The sequence below is a fragment of the Pyrgilauda ruficollis genome, unplaced genomic scaffold (genome assembly GCF_017590135.1).
Source record: "Pyrgilauda ruficollis isolate IOZ18807 unplaced genomic scaffold, ASM1759013v1 scaffold14, whole genome shotgun sequence".
NCBI classification, from domain to species: Eukaryota; Metazoa; Chordata; class Aves; order Passeriformes; family Passeridae; genus Pyrgilauda; species Pyrgilauda ruficollis.
This window is the reverse complement of record NW_024512543.1, coordinates 4,137,370-4,161,354: the sequence shown is the minus strand read 5'-3', so window position 1 is coordinate 4,161,354 and position 23,985 is coordinate 4,137,370. Positions and strand designations below refer to the sequence as shown.

At 43.3% G+C, this 23,985-nt stretch overlaps 1 protein-coding gene across 6 annotated transcripts in view; it reads left to right on the top strand.

Annotated features, from left to right (window-relative positions):
• ACTN1 (actinin alpha 1) overlaps nucleotides 1-23,985 on the top strand; it is an 86,742-nt gene that overhangs the window by 40,852 nt on the left and 21,905 nt on the right. For 4 of the 6 annotated variants that reach the window (XM_041459891.1, XM_041459892.1, XM_041459889.1 and 1 more), the window contains 6 exons: nucleotides 4,704-4,823; nucleotides 11,820-11,906; nucleotides 12,531-12,618; nucleotides 13,525-13,603; nucleotides 19,504-19,585; nucleotides 21,209-21,294. In XM_041459891.1, the coding sequence (XP_041315825.1) occupies nucleotides 4,704-4,823; nucleotides 11,820-11,906; nucleotides 12,531-12,618; nucleotides 13,525-13,603; nucleotides 19,504-19,585; nucleotides 21,209-21,294 (542 nt within the window). Of the gene's footprint in view, nucleotides 1-4,703; nucleotides 4,824-11,819; nucleotides 11,907-12,530; nucleotides 12,619-13,524; nucleotides 13,604-19,503; nucleotides 19,586-21,208; nucleotides 21,295-22,662; nucleotides 22,749-23,985 lie in introns of all 6 variants that reach the window. The other 2 variants (XM_041459893.1, XM_041459890.1) reach the window with 1 other exon arrangement.

Below are 23,985 nucleotides of genomic sequence, written 5' to 3'. Positions count from 1 at the left end.
AGTTACTGGAAGAAGGGAGTCAAACCAGTGAATCTTTTGTGTCATTCAGTTTCAGCCATGACTCAAGTTTTTCCATTCTAGTTTCAATCTGAGCTCAATGCTCAAACCTTCATGGGGAAAAAACAAATCCCAAAGAAAAGCAAAATCCCTCTGAAATAAAAGCAATGGCATGAACAAGTTAGGTCAGATTTGTTTTCACTCTGTGTCACAATTGTCCCACTACTAGACAGATACCTCCCAAGGATTATTTCATGTAAGCAGTAATCCCTTTTGATGTGCTCATGAAATAAATACCTTAGTAAAGTGGAGGGATTGAAGGAGGGCAAGACTGTGTCAAACTGGGATTGTTCGTCTCATTTGTTTTGATGGCTTTTGAGCCAGTTACAGCAATCCAGTGACTTGAATTCCTGACCTTGGTATATTTTCCAATTAAATGGCCATTATAGTAGCACTCGGACTGCCTTTCCTATGTCCCTTTTCTTTCCTTACCCTCCCTTTTTCCATTTTATGTCAAGATTCCGTGAGTTTATTGTCAATGTTTTTTCAAGAAGTTATGCATATAGAATGAAATCTCAGGGAGTTTGTCCATGCTGTGGTTTGGAGGGCCCTGAGTTTGAAACACTATCAATACTTTGCAGTGTGCGCATTGTTTCTGCAGTGCTTGCAAGAAATGAGGTGGCAGAGTCCCGTTAGTATATTTTCTGGTTTATGTTCCCTTAGAGAGGCAGATCTGCAGCCTGGACATTGGGGCAGATGGACCCTTGATGGCTTAGCTTCTAATAGCTGGATTGGTACATAGGGGAGAGAAGGATGTGTAGGAGAAGGCCGATGAGGCTTGGTGCTAAAGCAGGGGATCTTGTATCTCATGCTGCTTAACTTCCTTGCATCATCTCCCACTCTTCCTCTGCTGTTGTCCCTTTGGTAGCCACACTGGCAAGGCCTGTCAGATCCACCTCTGTTTGAGAAGAAGCCAGTGGCTTCCAATTGCAATGGCGTGGGCATGGCATGTCCCTGTCCCAGTGCAGAGTGGCTCTGTGCCTGCAGCCTGCTGCTGTGTGGCACAGGTGTCGGGGACAGCTGGGGACTGCATCCCACCAGAGGCCATGGTCCTTCACACACTTAAGGCTGAGCATCTTTCCCTAGAGGCAGCAGAAGCTAGAATGCAGCTCTTCTGAGTACAGTGGCAAAAAAAGAGAAGCGTAGCACATGTTCTCCTCATTTCACTTCCTTCATTGCAGTTCCCTTATCCATTGTGAGCCCCACTGCTCATACAGAGCCTCCTTCCAGCTGCCAGCTCCTCTAGCAACCCCTTCAGTCCGTAGCTGGGGCAGTAGCAGCCCATTTGGGGAGCAGTGTATGAGGGTCAGGAGTCTCCTGATGTGTGCAAGGGCTCACCCGTTTTTTTTTGCCATGGCCACTCATCATCTGCCAAAATGGGGAGTCTCTGGGTGACTGTTAGCCCTCCAGTTCCAGCTTCTGGCCTTTCCTTTCAGCTCTTGGCTCACACTTTCTTGTCCTGTATTTTGGGGGACTGCAGAGCTGCTGATGGGAATTTGGCATGGGCAGGGTTACTCTGTGTCAGGCTGATCTCCTCTAACCCAGAGTACGAAGCCATAAGAGCTTTCAGCCGTGAGAGTGCTAGGTCAGCTTGGCTGAGAGCCGTGTGGAGCTGAGTGCCTCCTCCACCTGGCTGGGATCTGTGGGGGTGAGGGAGCACTATCTTCCTCCCTCTGCCCCTGCTGCAGCGTGGCTGCTGCCACTCTGCCATGGCAGAAGGGATGGAGCCTGCATCAGGGAAGCTTCCTGAGACCCTGCGGTGGAAGAGGGACTGCCACTGGGACTGTGGGAAAACTGTTTCAGGGAGGGAGACCCTCACATGTGTCCTTGGGAACACATTGGTGCCAGGCATCTGGAGCAAGTAGGAAGCAGTTTTCCCATCCCATTCAGTTTCTCAAAGTATGGGAAGCAACGACAGTCTGCAAGAGGAGAGTGCTTTGGTTTTACTCAGTGTGGTACCTTCTGGTGGTGAGCTGTGCTGCTGACAGGTCCCTTTTCAGCCCCACAGGAGCCCCTTGTTCCCCAGTCACTATACAGCAGGGGAAGTTCCATGGACTGTCCTGGGACTTCCTCATTGCAGGTCCTGTCTGGTTGACCTCTGTGGGTGGAAGTAACAACTGCAGCCCCCCTTAGAAACTGCCCCTAAAGACACACTTTCATTTTTTACCATGTATGTTTCCTTCCCCTGATAAAGCCATTTTAAAAATAATACTAGACTGAAAAAGCTTGAACTTACATTTAGTACTTTTAAAATGAAGTTGTAAGGTTCATTTTTCCCCCTTCAAACAGAGAGAGTCGCTAATTGAAATTTTTCTTAAGTAAATTTGCAGGGAACAATTGTGCCAACACATCCTTGCATTGCTTGGCTTTCACAGCACAGCCTTGGGCTACTACATGAGAGTAGAATGGAAGCGTGTAGTAGACCATTTTCCTTTTGTCATCTAGGAGAAGTACTGAGAAATAAAGCCAGTGATGCCAGTAGCTCAAAGTAGAATATATTTCTAGCAGGCTTCCTTTTAGCAGTCCACATCGTTAATACTGTATGGCATGGAAAGATACGATGCTTTTTTCTGGAAATCTAAGTCTCTAATGAAGTCCAAGTCTGAAGGAAATAGTCATTGGGTTTTGAAAGCTAAAAAAGTTCATAGAGAAAGGATTTGAATCTGAGAGAGGTTTGCAATCACCATCAGTGACTTGAGGATCTCATGGCTCTCAGGGGGAACAGTCCTGCTCTCCCCAGCCCCAGGGAGAGCAGTTCGGGTGCTCTCCACTGCACTGGCATTGCACATGCGGCCACAAGGTGAATTGGATCAGCTTGCTATTCCAGCTGAAACCTAATCACTTGTCTTTATTTTTCTTTTTGCAAGGCTAGTTTACAGTCACATTGAACTGGAGGAAATGGCTGAGTTTTAGCTGGCTCAACCCATTTGTTGACATCTGGCTGCATAAGACTGCTTAAGTCTATTGTAAAATTACACATAAAAATGTCATTGTGAAACTGTCGCAAATAACTGTCACAAAAATGCTTCAGCTTTTCTTCAGAACGACTAGCATTATCCAAATGGAAAAATAAAGCAGTGTGCTGTGGCACGTACTTGAGGTTCCATTAAAGCAAAAGAGTTGGGCTTTTCTTTTAATCCTAGGAAGGAGGCAGTACCATAAAGCATCTTTTTACTTAAATTGTCAGACATCAGTGTTTTCTTTTAAAAATGAATCTGGTTTTATCCTTCAGTGTAAGAGGTAATGGCACTAGGTTTACAGTAACCACTGAAACACTTTTAAAGGATTGTAATTTCCAGACATTTTTCCTTTAGAAGGCATGGTTATGGAGGTACTGTTCTCTTCTCTGTTTTAGCTTTTCCTCACACCTGTGTTAGGAAACAAGCCAAGTACTTTTCTTTCTGACACTTAAACCTCAAATAAAGGGTTTGAGTTAGCTTACATTGACTTAAATTCGGTTCAAGATATAGCAGGAGACTTTTGGAACTCAGTAGGTCAAATGATTTGCCTAGACTTGCCCATTGATCTCCTTTTAATTATACCTTTTTTAAGTACAATACCAGCTTGGATTTTCTTTAGATTGTTTTTGTATTCTGGAGGTTGTGATTCGGAAGTGGATGTTCTCTTCACTTCTAATGTTGTCATATACAGGTGGTTCCTGAAATCCCATCTAATTATATTTCTGTTAGAGGTTTCTTTGGAAAGTCCACCTGTCCAAGCTTTAATTTACTTACTCTGAGTGTTTGGGTTATTGTTAGTAAAAGCAGACTGTAGTTACAAGCAACCTATCAAGAAGGAGAGGACTGCATTTAATGTACCTCTTTCAAATAAATAAGGTTGGAAAGTGCTTTTCCAAATCTACCAGCTTTATTGCAGTCAGGAGCTGGGTGTTACTCTAAGACTGATTTCTATCAGAGATTAACCTGTTCTTTCCTCAGGGCTAGGCTGCTTCCTTCTTTGTGCCTCAGTATAAACATTTAAAATGCACTTGTGTAAAAGACCTAGTATAGAGTTAGAAATACATCAGCCTTAATGGAAAGGAGTTAATGTGACAGTCCTTACAATTATAAAGCCACTTTGCCAAAGAAGTAATTTTATTTCTTGCTACAGGCAGTTTTGGCCACTCAATGGAGAGACTAGAGAGGTAGGAGGTCTGAATCTTGGCTGGGGCAAAGAAAAAGCAAGGTACAAGATCACCTTCATACTTGACTGGAGGTAGTTCCAAGGAGAGATTTGCCCTGTAAGTTGGGTTTTGCAAATGCTGGAGGACAGCTCCTCACCTGTGTTTGTTGAGGGGAGGGGGGTTTGTGCTCTTTCCAGGCATCATGTTATCTGTGGCTAGAGGAGGTTGGTTCTGCTGCCTAGCTCAGTGGAATTTTAACAGATTTTTTTCCTATCTGATGCAAACCTCCTCTGAAAAGGGCAGGTTCTCTGTTACCAACTTACCTGTGGTGCATTAAAAATATACTTTTCTGTCTGATTCTTTCTGGGGGTGCTTAAACCAGAGTGTGGCTGTCCTGAAAGGATGTAGGGAGGTCTGTCTGCCAGGCTGAGCAGTGGGAGCCACACCACAGGAAACATGCACCAGGGATGAGCAGGTTCAGAATTGTTTTGAATACTAATTTTTTTGCCTCTTTTCTTATTAGGAGAACGTCTGGCGAAGCCTGAAAGAGGCAAAATGCGAGTGCACAAAATATCCAATGTGAACAAGGCCTTGGATTTCATTGCCAGCAAAGGAGTCAAGCTAGTATCCATTGGAGCAGAAGGTAAAGGAACCATCTGATTTTTCTGAGCCCAAGCTGTGCTTAGGCCCTTGCCTTTCTTTCATAGCAGCATGTCATTTCCCTTTGCACCTCCCTAGCCCCTACTGTGTTCTTGTAGAATAAACAATTGAGTTAAAAATGGGATATAGTAGGCCTTTACTCTGAATTTAAATCCTGTCTTCACACCAAGCTGCCAAACATGATTTCCGTTTGGGATTGTTGGTCAGGTCATCCTGCTTTTCTCCTGGCTCTCATGAGTTAAGGAAAGCTTTCAGCAATGGCAGAAACAAATGAATTGAGGTATTTCTTTCTCAAATGAAGAAAACTCTGAATTGAAGCATAGCAGCTATTCTTGTTTAGCTTATTTCAGAGCTGCTGGAGAGGATCTATTGCTGGAAGACATTGCATGGGTCAAAGCCAAGTGCAATCCCCAACACAGGACAGGGATCCCAGAGGTTCCAAATTTTCATGGCTTCCAGGCTTCTGGTTGTGCACCCTGCCTAGCTGGATGCTCTGGCTGGAAGCCTTGTATCACTGTGTAGAGACCAGTGTGGGCAGCATCTGGGATGCCCTCAAGAACTTGCAGATCATGCAGGAAGCAGGCAGGTGTGTAGGATTTTTATCTTTTTAGCAAGAGGTGGTGCATGTTTTACAGATATGTAAAGTCCCAAGTCCCTCATGACACTTTTCTCTGTTCTAGATCTGTTTGTAAGTCCTTCTTATGGATTCAGGTTGTCATTGTTGCTGTGGAGACACTCTGCTTCTGAGATATTTCTAGGTTTGTCTTTACAGTGACCATGGAAAATGAGGGAGGTTTGTTATCTCCACCTTGCAGATGGAAATACTTGGTTTCTCTAGGGAAACTCATGACACAGCCAGGAAATGAGCCCATGATACAGTTCTGGATGTGTATTCCTTCTTTGGGAGAGTCCTGGGGCTACAGGGCTGAGCTCTGCGTGTTCTCAGCTCATGAGGTCAGTGCAGCCTTGGCATGCTGTCCCCATGCAAGCATTTTTCAAGCATTCTCTTGGGGCATCTCCAAGACCTGTACCCATCCTGTGGTTCATTTGTTCCATGTCAGATCAGGCAGATTACCTCAGCCACTGCAGGTGTTTATGTTTGCCTTACCAAAACCTTAACCTCAGCATACTGCTTTAACTTCATGGAGACTTTGGAATAACTTAGAACTATGTCAGGGACATTGCAGATGCCTCTTCACTGTGCTTGGTATTGAAGAGCAAAATGCAAGAGGTCAGTGGCTGAATTATACTGATATTTTGCATGCAAAACTTTCCTTCAAATTTCTCAGCTTTTTCAGCAGTAGTAACCTGAGGCTGTTGTTGGCTGTGAGTACTGTTTATGGAACACAAATACACATCTAAGGTAACTTTGTGCCCTTACAAAAAGACTGATGCATCCAGTTTCTGATACAATAGTCCATATCTGTATAGGACCCTTTTCTCACTAGAAAACTGGAAGCTGGATCTGGACCTAGAGATGCTCTGCCTTAAAATAGCTCCTATTTTCCAGAGTATAGGTAACCCTATCTTTCTTTCTTTCTAAATTCCCCCTTTTTTTTCCTTCTGATTCTGTTCTCCCTGGCACTAGTTTCTTTTCCTCTTCTGAGGGATTTATTTTTTTTATCTATGTTCCTGAGTCAGCTGTGACTGCATCTCACAGCACTTAGAAGTCATTTGCAAGTCAAATCATCTGTGACCAAAGATCACCAGGACCCACTTATTCAGTATGGACTCACAGCAGTTACCCTGTTCAGAAATAGGCTGTGAAGTGCCATTTTGTGACAGAAGTATGATCCATATCAATCTGAATCGTGATCTTGGACTCCCCTGCAAAATTTTTCCTGGCTTTCCTTTGTCCTGTTGCCTGTGCATTTACATGGACAATACATATGGCTTTCTTTAAACTACCAAAGGTGGCAAGGCACTGCAGTTTAGTCTAAGGTTTGCTTTGATTTTTATACAGAGTGCTTGGGCCTGTGCTGTGATGCCGGCTCAGGCTGTGTGAGTGTGGTCACAGCATGGTCTTGCCTGCCCCAGTGCCTGCCCGTGCACACACACCAAGCCCAGGCCACTCTGATTGTCACCAAAGAGCATAACCTGCTCCAGGGACTTCTGCCCAGCCTGTCAGGTGCTTGGTGGGCAGTAAACTGCACATCAGCTATAAAAATGGAATTTACTTTGGACAGCACAGAAGTTTGTTCTGTCCATGAAAGGGATTGTGAACCTTTCTGAAGCATGAATTTTTGGGACTTGCTTTGAGACTTTTAAAAGGCATCATGCAGCAGCAAGGTAGAAGGTCACAACCATGAGCTGGTAATAATTCTGCACCAAGACAATGAGCTGTAGATGCCTTGGTTAGGTTGGACTGATATAGAAGGTTTTCTAAGGAGCTTTTCTCCCAGAGAGAAAACCACCACGTAGCAGCAGTGTGGTGGTACTGGCTGAGGGAGCACACTCCTTACCTCAGGGACTTGTTCCATCTCTGGGTGTCTGCTGGGCAACAAGGTCCTGTGTGAAGGGTCTGCAGTCCAGCTGTAGTTCTCTGTACATACTGGCTATCAATGTCCTGGTTCTTTTGGGGGTTTGGTTTTGCTTTGTTTTAATCTAAACATTTTGTTAGCCAGAGTCCATAAAATCAAAGTGTGTTGTGGCATACAGCAGATCTTTGTAAATCTGGATCAAGGAAGACTCTAGCCAAATGGTTTTCATCTGCTTTTAAATCTCACTGTCATCTGACACCTCAGGAGCCTTCTTTTGCTGTAATAGATTCCATATTCATGTCAAATGCTCCTGGGACTTAACAGGCTGAATAGGTCAAGTATGTCACCCTGGGACTGGTTTATTTTTACCTGAAATCTGCATAGAAAGTTGCTGTTTTCTTAAACAGATCTTTCTTACTTCAACATACAGATAACTTTGGATGAACTAACCCCTATTCTCACCTGCACAAGTAAAAGGAGAAATAAAGGTTAGGGATTTCAATGATTGCAAAAGTCCCATCTGAGTAAAACACCTACTGAAGCACCAGGCAGTGCAAGCATACATTTATTTCACTATTCAAAAAAAAGGGAAAATAGGGTATCCTTATGCCAGTGAGTGAAGCATAGCATTTTATTTGTCCCTATATCCTGTCCACTCTGTTAGGGACTTGAGGGTTACACCCTCACTAACAGTGCCAGCTATCTGTCCTGAATCTGACAGGGCCATCAGGAGCAAGATGCTTTCTGAAGACAGGGGTGTGGATAGTTGTCCTGCTGAATCTGGCTTTTGTTTGACAAATAAAATGCAGAGCAGCTTTTATGTTGTCACCATTGTTGTTCCAAGTCTCCAGTTCCCAGACCATAATGCTGTCCTGCCAGTTGTTCATGCCCTGCAACTTCTCTCCCTGGGGTAACCAAAGGCTCTGTTCTCGTGGGCAGCTCAGAAGTACCTAGGAGGGGATAACAGTTTCTGTGTTGTTGATTCTAACTATCCATGGCAGGAAAGGAAGCTTAATAATTTTTGCATTTTTCAAAATGAGTTCATGCATTTAAAAGAGGTGGTGGCGTTTCAAAAGGCACATCTCTGTGGCCAGCCAGTACTGTAGTTCTTGCCTACTTGTTGCTTGGTGCAGTGATAGGAAGCATATTCACTGGTGCAAAATACTTCCTTCTAGTGGATGCAGATGCTTCACCAGCTTTAGCCAGCAATTGATCAACCCTCAAGTTGAATGTAAATCACATTGATAACATGTGCTTGCTGCTGCTGTTCCTTCAACAGCTGCTGGTTGTGAAGTGCGCCCAGTGCTTGCAGAGGCCCTGCCTAGAAAGAGCACTTGGAAAGCAGAGTCAGGCTTTTAGAAAATACTGTCTGATTACAAGCTTTTTAATATGTGCACTGCTCTCATATTACTGAGTCTTCCTCATATCAGCAGGGACCAAGCATACTGTCTTTAATTAAATATTAGATTGTTCTGGCTTTGTAGTGTTGCATTCAACTTTTTAACAATTCCTGTGGAGTTTCTTTTTCTTCATCACCAGGAAGCAGAAAGCTTCATGCAAATCTGCTTTGCAAGCATGTTTTCCACTTTTGTTTCTTGGCCTATTCTACTTTACTAGAAGGAGACCAGCAGCAGATGCAGGGTCGTCAGTTCTGGAGGAAAAGGGGGTTGGCAGCGGAGAATGCTGGGATGGAAAACCGAGTGAGTGAGGGCTAAAGAGCATAGAGTCTTCTGATCAGGCTGGTTAAATTTGTAACCAGGTTTCCAGGAGAAGATTTTTAGCACTAGAAATGAAAAATGCTTGCCTGCTTCTAATAAATCATAACCATTTTGTCAAGTCTGTAACAACAACAACAACAAAAAAAAAGGACAGAGGATTGTGTAGCTTGTTAAATGTGTATCCTGGGATGGATCACTCACTAATCTCACTGACACCAGTATCTGCTTGGTACATGGTGGTACTGTGTAAAGTAAAATGACATGTAGAGATGAAGTAGTAGAAATATTCTGGAATTTCCTCCACAACAGCTTTGTTAGCAGTTTGGTGCACTGCTAAAGAATAGTCAGATATGGGAACAGGGAGCATCTTTCTTTTTAAGTGGGTCGTGCTGTGAAGAGGACTGGGAAAGAAGGGATGCTTCCACCTTAATTCCACCAGCTGACATTATAGAACCAGAATTGTAGAAAGTGACCAGAACATAGTGCTGAGTCCTTGTGCGATGTTAGCGACTTTACACTCTTGGTTTTATATAAGTGTCCGGACCTTTATTTCCTATTTAAATCCATGGAGCAGTCATATTAATTACCTGTTCCAGCTCACTGATTGATTTATTACTATTCATGAAGCATTTTCAGCATTCAAGTATTGTCATCTGATTTTAATCAAGCCCATTAAAGAGCTCAATTTAGTTTCAGGTCTTAAATATATCCTAGAAGAGTCCTGCCAGCTGTTGGGGGTTTTACAAGCACTGGGTTTTTTCATTTTTGAAGATCCCTGTGAATATCAATCACATTAACAAAATAAGCTGAACATACAGATGCTTTCTTGTATATTTTAGCAGCAGTATCGTTAAAATAGTGAGGCTTCTCCTTTAAGTTGATTGCAGTGCTTTATTGGAGGGATGAAGAATGCAGAAAGTACAGAACTGAATACACTTGCCATTGCATGACATTTTCTTGCATCAGCCTAGCAGACAACCCCCTGACCTCAAAATGTCTATAAAAAATTAATTTGTGTGAAAACTGTCAACAGACAAACACAGTTTTTTCATGCCAGCAAAAGTAACTGTAGGTTTTTTGTACTGGACTGAAAAGTTGTTGGCTGTTTAATTCTGGGCAAACTGATGACCCAGTAAGAGATCTTAGTGTACTCTGAAGTTTAGAAAGGAGCAGAGACAGAGTTTTACTGCAGTACAACAAGGTAGCATGTCTTGTTTTCTGTCTTTTGCATCTGTAAATCACTAATTCAGATGTATGTCAAAAGACAGTAGAGCTTATAATTCTGATTTACACTGGAAGTTGCATGACATATATCTCTAAATCACAAGTTTTCAGGAATTCGGATGCGATTTCTGAATATCTATTTTTGGGGTGTGTGCTGCTGGTCTGCTGGTTTTGAATACAGTGAGGTTCACATTTTGAAATTTCTTCATAAGAAGAAAAACATTTTTTTAACAGCTTAAAAGGAAAGATTAAAATATTGTTACTTTTGTGGTGCTATCCATACAGGTGTCAGTTGCCTATACTGCAAATTGTGCTTGCTCCAGAACACAATTCTTGGTGGGCAGCTTTATGAAAGAAGTGGCGTGGAGGTGTCTACAGTAGTACAAAAATGGTTTCTGACAATCTTCTTGGGACTTGAAATATTCTACCTCCAAACATTTTCTTACTGAAAATACTCTTGTAACTTGTCATTTATTTGTGAAAGATCCTGCCATACAGGGGGCTGTCAGAGAATGAGTAGGAGAAAACAGCTCAGCTGGTTTCACTATCCAAAAATGTGAAGGCTGTAAATTCTGTAACTGTGTGTGTATGTACATATATATATATCTGTGGAATTTTTGTAGATGTTGAGGATCAGTACTTGAGACCCATCTGCTCACTGTTTGGCTCCAGTCCATACGTGGTGGAAGCTTTCTGGGCCAGCATTGCCCCAAGCACCAGTTGTTCTTAGGACCTTGATCTTTCATCCTAAACAGATCATACCTCACACACGCAAGCAGTTGCCTTGTAAAACCTCCAAGTTGTTGACCCTTGCTGATTTATATTGTGGAATCTAATGAGCAGTAAAGCACAGGCTGCTCACAGTCATGGTTTATGTTATGTTCTGTGCTGACTGGTCAGCATGAGTCCTTGCTTCCTCTTCCAGCAGGCTGCATGGACTTTGAGAAATACTCTGTTGTGTCTTTCGGCAATTACATGACTGAAAGAAGTCCTATGCAGGAAGTCTGATGTATTTAGGCTTGTTTGAAATTAAAATGTTTATGGTGTATGGTTTTCTTGGTGATATCTTGTTCACAGGACAAAACCATCTGTCAGAGCTCATCTGCTCTGGGAATTGTCACTGGTTCTTCTGGTATATTTATGCTGGGGCAGTTCTGTAGGTGACTGGGAGTAGATAAGGGATAAGAGAAGGAAGGCTTTCCCTTTTCTCAGTTTGGCTTCTCTGACTTCTAAGTAGTAGTAATTATACCTGAGGAGGGTGCTTTTAGGCCCGTGTGGGGAATTACACTGATCTAAATTAGTGCTTATTCCCAATCTTTGGGATCATCTGTGTCTGTTTTGCTCTCAGTATTGTGCTGCAAAAGTCTGATTATGGGGTACTGTACCTATCAGCAGAGCATCTGGGAAGGCAGGGAAAAACAGTTTTTAGCAGGTGTTCCATTTCTCCCATCTGCAAAAGGAAATGTTCCCCAATGCTCCTGTTTTACAAGGATTTGCAGTTGCAACTTTATGTCTATTTCTTCCCTTTCTACCTTTTTTTTTTCTTTTTCCCCATAGAAATTGTGGATGGCAATGTTAAAATGACCCTTGGAATGATCTGGACCATCATCCTTCGTTTTGCCATTCAGGATATCTCAGTTGAAGGTAAATTTTAGTTCTTTCCTGCCACTGTTCAGTAATAGAAAACTGGGGTAACTAAATAGCTTTGCCACTTAAATGGCCCAAAACATCCTCTTAAGTGAGTCACTGAAGATTCCTTGGAAGTTACCTTTCCCAAGCCGCCCTGACAACTCATGAGCATTTATGGCCAAGCTCAAGCACACTGAGATGAGTTTTTCAGATGCTTCTCTTACAAGAGATTTCAAGGGTAGCTCAAAAGGATGACTAAGCCTGAAAATAAACTTATCACTTAAGAGTCCTACAAGACTCTCTAGTTCCAAAAAGCTATCTCCTTATTACTGAACCTAATTAAGAAGATAATGGTAACAGAACTATCCTAGTAGACTTTTCCAAACAAGAAATTCTCTGACGAGTGAAGTTAAATAAAACACAATTTAGTGCAGTCTCTACCAAAGAGGATTTGGTGATGACGTTCTAGCATATGCTCCAGAGACTCCTGTTGTCTAAGAAAATGAGTTAATTGATGTGTTTTCTTTCTTTCTTTCTTTCTTTCTTTCTTTCTTTCTTTCTTTCTTTTCTTTCTTTCTTTCTTTCTTTTTCTTTTTCTTTTTCTTTCTTTCTTTTTCTTTCTTTTCTTTCTTTCCCTAGAAACATCTGCTAAAGAGGGACTTTTATTATGGTGTCAGAGGAAGACAGCCCCCTACAAAAATGTAAACATCCAGAACTTCCATATCAGGTGAGTTACAGGCAAGAACTTAGCTTTACAATCAATATGTGTTATTTTCCTGTGTCTCTCAGTATGTTCAACAATATTCCTGACAGACCTCCCAAGGCAATGCACGTGCACATTACACAAGTAACAGTGTGGTCCAGAGAGATGCCTAGGAAGCTGAAGGCAGAGGTTCTAAGAGGATCCAAGTACCTCATTCAGGTTACATTTGCTGCTCTCATAAAGTTCTTCAGGGCATTAAGTCCTCCAAGAGCAGCATTTGTGGCATGGGCTAAGCAAGAGAGCTTTTGCTCTGTGAAAACTCAGAATGCTTTAGCAGCCATGAAGAAAGGACTGCCTCCTAACTTTTGTAGTATGGCAAAGCTGGGAAGGAACAATAGGTTCTCTTGCTCTGCTTTTCATATTTCCGAGCTGGCAGATGTTCCAGTGAAGATTCTGCATAATAGTGTTTTTCCCAGAATGTCTTGGAGCCTTGTATGAGCCATATAATGTAAAGCACTTGTAAGCTTAAGTGCCAGCAGTGCAGTTATCTGGGGACATCTGCCTTTTCCCTAAGGAGTGTCCTTGTTCCTCCTCCATGGCTTGTGTCTATGCCTTTTTTCAACCTCAAGCTCATGTACTTCACAGGACATGCACAGAGGGTCCAGCACAGAGAACTGCCAAAAACAAGGTCCCAACTCAGTAGGCAAGTTTTAATTACAGTGGATTTTTGTAGGGGTTGAAAGGAATCTTTATTGCAGTCTCATGCATGTACAAGATACCTCTCATTCCCAGCACTTACAGAAGCACTGTTAGTTGGGAACTAAACCAGAATTAGTTGTCTCACTGCCTTGGTGCCTTCCCTCATGCTCATCACTGTGTGTCTCCGTGGCTGAACAATGCTCATTGTTCTCTCTTGTGTTTCTCTCATAGTTGGAAGGATGGCCTTGGTTTCTGTGCTTTAATTCATAGACACCGTCCAGAGCTCATCGACTACGGGAAGCTACGAAAGGTACAAATCCGTTTGTCTGTCAGACCAGATGCTTGGCACCTTAGAAGTAAATAGGGAAAAGAATTAGCTTGATAAACATAATTGGAGAACTTCAGCAGAAGCTGGCAGTTGCAGGACTGGAGGGGAAGGAAGGAGGGGTGAATCAGTACATTCAGGCTTCTTAGTGAAGCATGAACTTAATGAGCTTCCTGCTCGGCTTTCCCTGCTTTCAGACTGCCTTGTATGAGACACACGTGCCCCAATCCCAGCTGATGAGCAAAAGCTGGCAAACTCAGTAACACCAAATGTGAGAATAGTTCTGTGCTAATGTCACAGACTAGTGAGTCCGATCAGGCTTAACATTTCTGTGGAGAGCTGGATAGAAACCAGTTATCTGGTGTTCAAAATGCTGATTGAGGGGTTTGTGTGCCCTCAGTGGACACTTGTCACATGCTTCCAGCTTAGCACTGAGTCATCTGCAGTGCTTCTGGGCTTCTCCTAGCATGTAGGTATCAGGTGCCAAAAAAACATTTGTCAGAAAACTCAATTTTACTTAAATACTTGTTTTGGTAGCATGATACCAAGCTGCTCCAAATCTTACTCCCTGTGTGGTTTGGAGATAAGATTGCTGAATGGATGATAACAATAACCACTTAGTGGTTTGTGCTGCTCCCGATGTCTTGACCCAGCAGTGCCATGGAAGATCAAACTGGGTTCTTACCGTAACAGCATTCCTGCAGTCTGCTGAGATCCACTTTCACTGTGTCTGTGCCCATGTCACCAAGAGCATAATGAAATGTTACCATTCATGTATCATTGCTGGGGCTAACACAAAAAGCTTGTCCGTCAGGTCTCCTAGACTGTGTGTTTTAAGTGCATGTGTGCTTGATGTTAGCTAAGGAAACATAGAATCCCATCACCAGCAGACCTGGGCTCTTGGATCACCATGCAAATGGACAAAATGTAAATGACCTAATCAAATTAGCTGCATCCCAGAGGCAATGAATTGTACAACGCCTGACCTGCTTTTCAATAACCTTTTAGATCTTTACTGTCTTCCAGAGCAGTCAGTTTTTCTGATCAGTTTTAGTGTCTGGACTCAGCACATGGTGAATAAACAGTGGGGGGAGACTGTACCTGTTTACATAAACAGTAGCAAGAAGAAAAGGAATCACTGGAGTAATATTTTCCATGCCTAATCTTGGGAAAATAACTCAGCTAAGCAATGTGTGCCTGACAAACCCAGGCAGGTAAATGCTACAGCGCACTCTGTTATCAACAAAGCCCTAGGCCAAAGCCAAGCAAAAACAGAGTGAAGGAAAGTGAGTTATTTGTTGGTATTGACTGCAGACTTTTTAGGGTGAAAAATAGGGTGATTGTTCTAGCCAAATTCAATGTACAGGAGAAGGGATTTTTCCTGTTTAGAGTAAGGGTAAATGGAACCAGCATCTTTTGATCTCTGCTTGCTTTTGATCCCATCCTTCGTCTGGTTCCCTATGTCCTTCTGAAGTCTTCTCATACTCTCTATCATTTTTATTGTTGTTCTGCCTCAGTTACTGTAAAGAGATGAAACTAGATGTATGTAGAGAACTCTACAACAGATGAAGTCTTGAGCAAATAGCTGGAGGAACGTAAGAGCCTAGTCCTTAGCTATGGCAGTTGATGTGTGCTGAAGGGAAGTTAACCTTTTTTTATGCTAGATATTTGAAACCATTTGTGGTATATGTAAACACAGAGGAGGCTGCTGAGAGGCAGTCATTGTAGTGGATAGTAGATTAGTGATCCACCTCGAGTTCTCTTCCAGCTCTAGGGAGCAATTAGTGGCATCTCAGTTGTGTGTGCCTTTGGCAATGCTGTGTGTGTTTGTGTGTATACACATACACGCAAATCTGTGAGATAAAGAGGTGAAATCAGTCCAAGCTGCCCAGAATTCTGCATTGTACTTCTTGTTTGGGCAGCATTCTTCTGCAGCTTGTGTTTTCTGCTCTGTCACAGAGGCTGTGTCTAGGCTACAGACCTATATTAGCAATGTATACTTGGAAAAGGTAGCCAGCCAGTGTAGTAGCCACATTTTCCCAAAATTTAGTAACTTCTTTTGTCAGCACTGTTTTGTATTGAGTTTGTTCCTAGCTATTTTTCCTACTCTAGCTGTATTAGGAATAAGCACAATTCTTTTCTGCATACAGGCACTGCCTAGGTAAAGTTATTTGTATAGTCCAGGCCTCCAAACAGCAGTTACAAGTCCAGCTTGGTGCTGGTGATTCCCTGACACCCCAGCTAATTGGTTAGATAGTTTCTATTTAGTGCAGATCTGTCTGCTATCATTCAGCTCACTGTTTAGATAAGTAGATAAGGTCTTAGGATTCAGCTCGTGGTGTGCAAGTGAGAGGTATGCAGAGGATGGGGTTTCCCTTCCTCCTTTTACCCTGACTGTAGCTCAGCTGGGAGCTGCATCTAAGATACTTTTGTCAGTATTGACAGTGATTGACTGCTGGCTCTGACACCCCCTCATATACCACACTATGTATAGAGCTGTGGTCTGTGTACTGCTGTGTTATATGCAGATATTTCTGAAAACATGAGTTTTGGATTTCTTTCCTAGTGTCTTCAATTCTAGCAAATACAATAAGTGCTTGCTGTCTCTGAATTTTCCTTCCCCTCCATCTCCTTTCCTGATTGCTAGTTAATAGATGATGTTTTTTATGTTACATTGCAATAATTGCCTTGGCAACCTTGTGTGCTGCAAGGACTTGGAAATAGCTGGAGGAAGAGAAGAGTCCCTGCATGAATTAGGGTTGTGGTGAAAGATGAAGAGCCACGATAAACTTTAGTCAGCAAAAGCAGGGAATGAGCCAGGTTGGCATCTGTCTAGGGCAGGTTTGCTTCTGCCACCACTAAAACAAAATACCTCCTCCGTGGTAAAGCTATAGATTTCCTTGTGGCTAGCTCAACTAGAGTCTGGCAAGTTACTGTTCCTTTTCATGCCTCTGCCATTGCTGTGTTCATGTAAATGGAATTGCAACCAAGACACCTCCACAGCCTCATGTGGGACAGTGCTCTTCTGGATGTATGTTTCAGCTGTGGAAGGAATCAGGGGACAGGTGACTTGTCTGTTGTTTGATCTGCTGTGTTTGGGTCCCTAAGGTGTGCCTGCAGCCGTGGTGCTTGTGTGAGGCTTGGAGCTGCTTGGCCAGTCTTTATTACATTGCCCCTTTTCACAGGCATCAGATGAAACAGATGATTTGAAATAATGATTAGCTGGTGTACAGTAGGATGGAACTGAAAGTGGTGGAATTGGGAGGAATTTCATAGGGCTTGAGACCCTGTTGTAGTCTTGGAAAAGCCCCAGGGGAACCCTAACTCATGCACGAAGAAGCATCATTGTTGGGATGAGCTGCTCCACTGTTCTTGAGGGGTGAAGTTTTTCCTACAGGAAACAGAGTCTTGCTCAAGTGTAGCTCTCTGCTCATCTCTAAACTAGACTTAAGTAGCTTGCTTTCAGTAGTGCTATCTTTAGTTTCATTCCCTAAGAGATATTGTGATCACACATCTTTCTTGCATTTGAAGTAGAAATCTGCTGGCTTTATCTAGATGAGTCTCCAGTTTCCCACGTGTTAAAAATTCCAGCCCTTCCTTTGGGACTGCCCAAGCCCAGTAAGTTTTCCCATCAGGAAACCTCTCCCAACTTTCAGCCAAAAATTTCTTTTTAACCTTTGGCAGCAGCGCTCCTGGTGTTGTTGCTTGCAAACTGATAGGAAAGCTATCTGCAGGGAGAGATTTGCTCCTCCTTTTCCTCTAGGAAAGGCTGGCAGATCTTGCAGCTTGTTCAGATGGGTCTGTGCTCAGGAGGGGTTTGTGTTAATACTAAACACTCTGTCAGGGTGTTAATAACCGTGATGGTCATGGTCAGCATGGGGTCAAATTTGCTACACAGTGGTGACAATTTTACAGAAATAGAAAATGACACATGGACTAGGGGAAGACTGGTAAGGGAGCTGCCACTTGGCATTTCTGCATGCTCCTGCACTTGAGTGAAAGAAAATCTGTTATTTTTTTCTCCCTAAGTGAAGCTAGGGCCATGTCTACACTCAGTGAACAAAGCAGGTTATATATGTACCACCTAGTCTCACCTCCTCAGATAAGGCTTTTGGTTATGCTGTGGGTTCAATGAGGTTTCTCCACACCAGGCACAGAAGGACAAGTAGGTTGAAATTGAAGTGGTTCCTCTAATTCCATGGCATAGGATGGTTCCTTGTAGCTGGAGAATAGTAAAAATCCACTGCCTGCTCCACTGCTCAGCTCTGCAGAGGTGGATGTAGATATGTCTGATGTAGTTACCATTGAAGGTGTATTATATGGAATAAAGGGATTTGACACTATGTTATACTGTATGTGACAGCTGCTGGCTTCATCACAGCATGCCTGTGCAACATTACCTTGCTTAATATTGACTTGTTCCAGTGGATTTAACACAGATCACTGTCTGTTTTAGTGGTCTTTGTGTGTGATTTACTTTGATAGGTGAAACATTGCTGTCTGAGAGAGACATTCACCCAAAGGAATATGTTGCTGCTATTGGATGCCAGCCTAATACATGCATGATTCCTAGGGAAATGCTGCAGGAAACTGCTTTTCAGAGCAGCTCAGTTTCCTAGTTCATGAAGGCTGTAATCTGAGGGCTATATAATGGCCAGTGCCATAAAGGAAGTTTTATTCATCCCCTTACCCTGTCTGCCCAAGCCTGCCTAGCTTCATCTTTCCTGCTGGGTGGGTTCAAAGGAAGCTGCCTGTTGATTAGAGTTGAGGCACAGCTTAATCTTCTAAGTCAGTACAATAAGCAAAGGCTCATGGTTCAGATAGAAAATAAACAGAACATGGATGCCACTCTAGAAAGAAGGTGAAATAATTCTACTACCTTTTTCCTGGATTTTTATGTGGGTCTCAGTGTGAATGGCACAAATGACAATATGGAGAGTACCACCCCATCTTTCCTCCCTCCCAAACAAGATGGCTGAACACCAGCAGTTTATGCACAACCTTTCATCCTGTAGAAGCCACATGTCTCAACAGTAGAAACTGATAGAGCAAATGTCATTTGTCACCCATTAAGTGGATTGATCCTTCAGAATAATGAAGTGTCACGGTTATACAGGAGTATATGGTATGAGAATCTTAGGCAGGTTGGCAAGTGTCTTGTTGCTGATTATTATGTTTGAATGATGGACACAATTTTTAGAGTCTTTAATTTTCAGTGACATTTGCTTTTCATGTTTTCTTGTGTGTGGCACTTTAAAATCTACAGAAAGTTTATATAGAGAGGAATAGAAATGTACTAGGGGAATTACAAGACCTGTGCAGAAGGAAAAGCCATACTCAAGGCACAATAGGTACTTTTATATGTATTTATTTTGTAGAGATTTGTTGAAACATTTCTCTTCCTCCCACTCAACTGGTGTTCAACAAACTGTACACTAGCTAAGGACAGCACTCATTGCAGATGTTGTTACTATTTTAGTACTGCTTAGATGTTCTAACAGATACACAGCTCTGCAGTTCTTTAGAATGGAACTTGCAAACCTAATATAAGCATGAGATGTAAATGTGAGATGTGGTCTCATCATTTACTATCAGTATGATGTGAAGCTAATATTACTTATAACTAGGTTCAAGACAAAACACATTATTCCTTTTTTTTGTTGTTTTTTGTTTTGCAAGTGCATAGACTGTGTGTTGATTATCACACCAAGAGTCCCCAGGCTGTTCTTTCAAAAGGAAGCTAATTGTTTCATCCTGCTGCATGAGGCTTCACACACAATTTTGTCTGGCAAGCACAGTTACCTGAACCAAAGCTCTTTCTGAGAGAAATGCTGTGTACCTCGTTAAAAGTTGGTGCTGATGCTCTTCCTCTGTGTCTTTCCCAGGATGATCCTCTCACTAATCTAAACACAGCTTTTGATGTGGCTGAGAAATACCTGGATATTCCGAAGATGCTGGATGCAGAAGGTAAAGTAGACTCCAACAGTTTTTAACTTGTTGTTTCTCAAGAAATTTTCCACTTCTTCTAGGTGGACTCCTTTTGTACAAGATTCCAGTAACCTCTGAATGTTCCCTGCGTGACTGTGTAGTAAATGTATAGGGAAAAAGTTAAAATGGAATAATGAGTCACATATTCTGCTTCCCTCTTCCTCCTCTGTCCTTCAGTCTTTCGAGTCTAGCGTGGAGATTGTAGCTTGGGATCGACACACAAGGCAGAGATGAGTAATACCTGTCATCTGCTGACTGAAGTGTTCCCTTTCAATTATCAGGCTAAATACTCAGTAGATGGTGTAGGCCTGTGTTCCTTTTGCTCCAGGGTTTTTTTGCTGTGGTCTTTCTGACATTGCTGGTGTTCTTCCTTTTAAGGGCATGATATTATTATAGACTGCTTTTTCTTGACTACTCAGAAGTGCTTGGCCTGAAGATCCTTCACTGACTGGGTCTGGAGACCAAGGCAGAGTTCCATGTTGTTCAGAGATGCTTTTGCTGCTGGTTATGACTGCATCCCTGAGGCCACTGGGACAGCAAGGATTACTTTTCAGAGCCTTGTCAGGACCAGCTTGGCAGCAGATTTTGAAGACTGTAACTCTGGAGTACAAACAACAGCCTGAAATAGTTCACTGGTTGTTGGCTGTTTGCCTAAAGCCAGCAGGCTTCAGTGGTAGAAGCTGTATTTCAGACTTGGGTTGGACAGGGGAAGCAGTTAAACATCTTTGTTAAATAAAGGAGTGAGAGGAGCAGAGGAAAGGTGGGAATAGGACAGCCAAACCCAGTGAACCTGTATTACAGTAACTAGGATGTTCATATTCCTAGGTGGTATTTCCCATCCCCAGAGATGAGTTTTGCTTTCCCTGCATCCATCATGCCGAGGTTAAAAAAAATCATGAGGTTTCCAGAGTAAATTCAAACATTTCCTGCCATTCTGTAGGAAACACAAACGCCTCCAAAATAAGCGGATCTAGCTTCAGATCTCAGCAAAAGTAGCAGTGATGAAGAGGGCCCCTGGCAGGAGTTCTCATTGCTCTTTACTGATCTCTCTCCTCCCTCATGGAGTCAAGCTAATGTGCATTCCTCCACACCATTAATTCTGATCTCTGGAGGTGTTGAGTTTCCACTGAAACTAATGAAAGGGCCTTTTGAAATTCAAGCCATCATTGTGTTGAAATGGAGGAGGGAGACATGGAAAAGAAGGGAGAAAGTATCTTTCCAGAAGAACAGAACTGCATGGAGGAATTGCAGTATAATATGCCTATAAAAGTCACGTCAGCCTGATGCCAGTTTGGGTTGATTCAATCCACCAATCACAGTAATGTTCTTAGGACAGCGAAGTGCTGTGACACAAGACATGCTGACATATGGCTGCCTTAGCCTGGCCAGACTCTGGAGTAAATTTTATGATGAGGGAGGGAGCCAGAAGGGTGATCCTGGGTTCTGAGACACACACATCTTCTGGGGAGCACTGGGGAGCCCTGTGGAATCGCTATGACACGCACACGCCGCAGCAGGCTCCTGGACAGTTGTGGTTCTACTCCTCCTCTGCTTTCCTCCCATCAGTTGATTATGCTCTTAACGTGAGGTTTTTTTTGACAGACATTGTTGGAACTGCCCGTCCTGACGAGAAGGCCATCATGACCTATGTTTCTAGCTTCTACCACGCCTTCTCAGGAGCCCAGAAGGTATCACAGGATCCCAAGCTCCCTCCACAGAGCACACCTGGTGCCGTTGCTAATGTCCAAACCTTTTTTTCTTTCTCTCTCTCCTCTCTAGCTACGGGCATCTTTATTATTATGTTCTTGGTAGAGTTGGCTGTTGGTTCAAAGTGGTGCCCCAAATATAATACACGGGGCAAGGGAGCCAGGAATTCCATTTCCCTCTAGTCAGCAGTACTTCCAGTGGCACTTAGGTATGCCACACTTTGGCACATATGCAAATTTAAGGGAGTGGGGAGCTCTGCCTTCTCCGTTTGCCTTATGAACTGCTGTCCTGATGGCCAAGAACCTGGACCTCTTGATCCTGGTAAATCTGAGCTAGAATGGTTGGTCTTACAAAAACTAAAGACCACCACATAGATGCTCTGCCCAGCAGGAAACTGCAGCCTCCCCCCATGGGAAATAACACAGATACCTATTCACTTTTTTTTTCTTTTTTTTTTTTTTTTTTTTTTTTTGTCTTTTCCATAGATGGAGAAACAGAGCGGACTGGGGTTTTATGAAGGGTTTAATGAATGGCCAAAGCTTTATCTTTTGCCTTATGTATGCTGCAGGTTCCAGCACCCTTGCTTTAAGGTCTGAACTTGCTGCTTTCTCAAGTTGTGCTACAAATTCAGTCCCAGTTCACCTGGGGCTTACAAAGCATGTCTAACAAGTACATCCATGGTGGTTTTGTAAACAGAGCATTGCTTATCATGACAGAGATGCCTGTTTTTGTTCATTTTCCTTTTTTTTCCCCTCTTTTCTCATCCATATTGGAAACCAGGCAGTTGAGTCTTTACTACTTCTGGCTTAGCCATTTTCCTGTTGGTAATGGAGTCACTTAAGGAAAACATTTTGTGGGTGAAGCCTTGTACACATCTCTTGCCAAAACCAAGCAGCCTCCTGTACTTGAGTGCCTTAGGAACAGGCAGTGCACGCTGCAGCAGAGCAGATCCTGTGTAGGAAGTGCTCTGCGTGGGAAGGCTCTGATCTCCAGCTCCTTGGCGTACGAAGGGCCGCGAGCGCGGGCGTTCAGATCTCCAAACAACTTGTTTGCATCCTTGGGCCGGGCCCCCAGACCGCAGCTGTGAAGGTGCAGAGCCCAGATCCTCATCTCAGGATCCCCCTGGATTGGGGGGTAGGGAGGGGTGCCGCTTTGAGCCACAAGCCAACACTGCTAGCCACCTTCTGATCCGAATTCCCAGCTCTCCGCATGGAAATCTGTTTGGCCTGTCCTGCAATGCATGATGGGAAGTTTTCTCCCCCTCTCTCACGCCACCCATGATTGTTTTGTTTTATCCTATGTGCTGCTTCTTACTTTATCCTTTCAACCTCTTTTCCTTCTCTGCACAGATATTATAGGCACGCTAAGGCCGGATGAGAAGGCCATAATGACCTATGTCTCATGTTACTACCACGCCTTCTCAGGGGCGCAGAAGGTGAGACTTTACTGCTAACAACCCCTCCCTTCACCCCGCCCTGCCCACCTGTCCTCTCCAGTGAGGAACGCCAGACCCCCGTCCGCCCCAGGGCCTTTGCAGGGAAGCCAATGCATCCAGTGATGCATTTGGATATGCCATCTGTAATCTTGCTGGAGAAGTGATGTAAATGTCCTTTCGGACAGACTTGAGCTGCTCCTTCCCTCCAGTCTCACAGCACAGCAGAGGAGAAAGCATTTGGTAAAGCTGGCATTGGAAGATAAATGGATGTCTGCTCTGACAGAGGCAGTACCCTTTCAGTAACTAGTGGGCATTGTCCTGGCTGGGCAATGCACCTCCAGAAGTACCACAGTCAAATCTTCCCACTCCAGGAAATCACAGCCTGTCCCTCTTGGGCTGCCATCCTGCCATCCACGCTCAGCCTCCACTAGGTCAGTGGTCTTTTCCTAGGCTGAATCATCCGTGAGCTGGTTACATAGCACTTTTGTGCTTCAGCCGTGAAGTTCAGTTCTACCAGGCCTTCAGCTTTCCCAAACTCACATGCTTTTCCATTCCTTGTTTCTCCCTTGTAATTCTCCTCTGTTTCCCAAACCACCTATATGTTTTATTTATCTTTCTTCTGCCTTGCCCATTTCCATAACTTCAGGCCTTCCTTCTTCCTCTGCTTCCTCTTTACTCCAAAGTCTCTTTGCCTGACATTGGAACTAAATAGTTGCAGATCACTTTTGGGCAAGCAATTTCCCAGCAATCCTTTGAATAAAGGAAAAAGGTCAATTCTTTTCTCCCATGTCATTACCTGCCCAGGCTGCGGCCCTTCCACAAAATTACTGCTAATTTCAAGTAGGAGGCTTTAGACCAGTAAAATCCAAAATCCAAGACTGTGTTCTTCATGTTACGGACAGGCCTTTTCTATTTGAGACACAGTGCTTGTGTTGCCCAGCTTGAGGGCTAATCTGACTCCAGGAAGATTCCATCTCTTTTGTGCAAAGCAGTGCTGATGGTCTCAACATTGATTCAGTTTCCATGCTGATGCTGGCTTTCAGAGGGCAAATGCAAGCAGTAGTTTCCAGGCAGCAGCTCTTTAATTCAAGCTTTTTATTCTTTGCCCAGTTTCATATAAATTACGTGATACTGTCTTGTTTCCAAGGAACTGGGAATGTGCCCCACGGCAGTGCAGTAGACTTGCCCATTTGGCATAATTTGTGTAGTCATGACTTTTCCGCTAGGATCCTGTGGT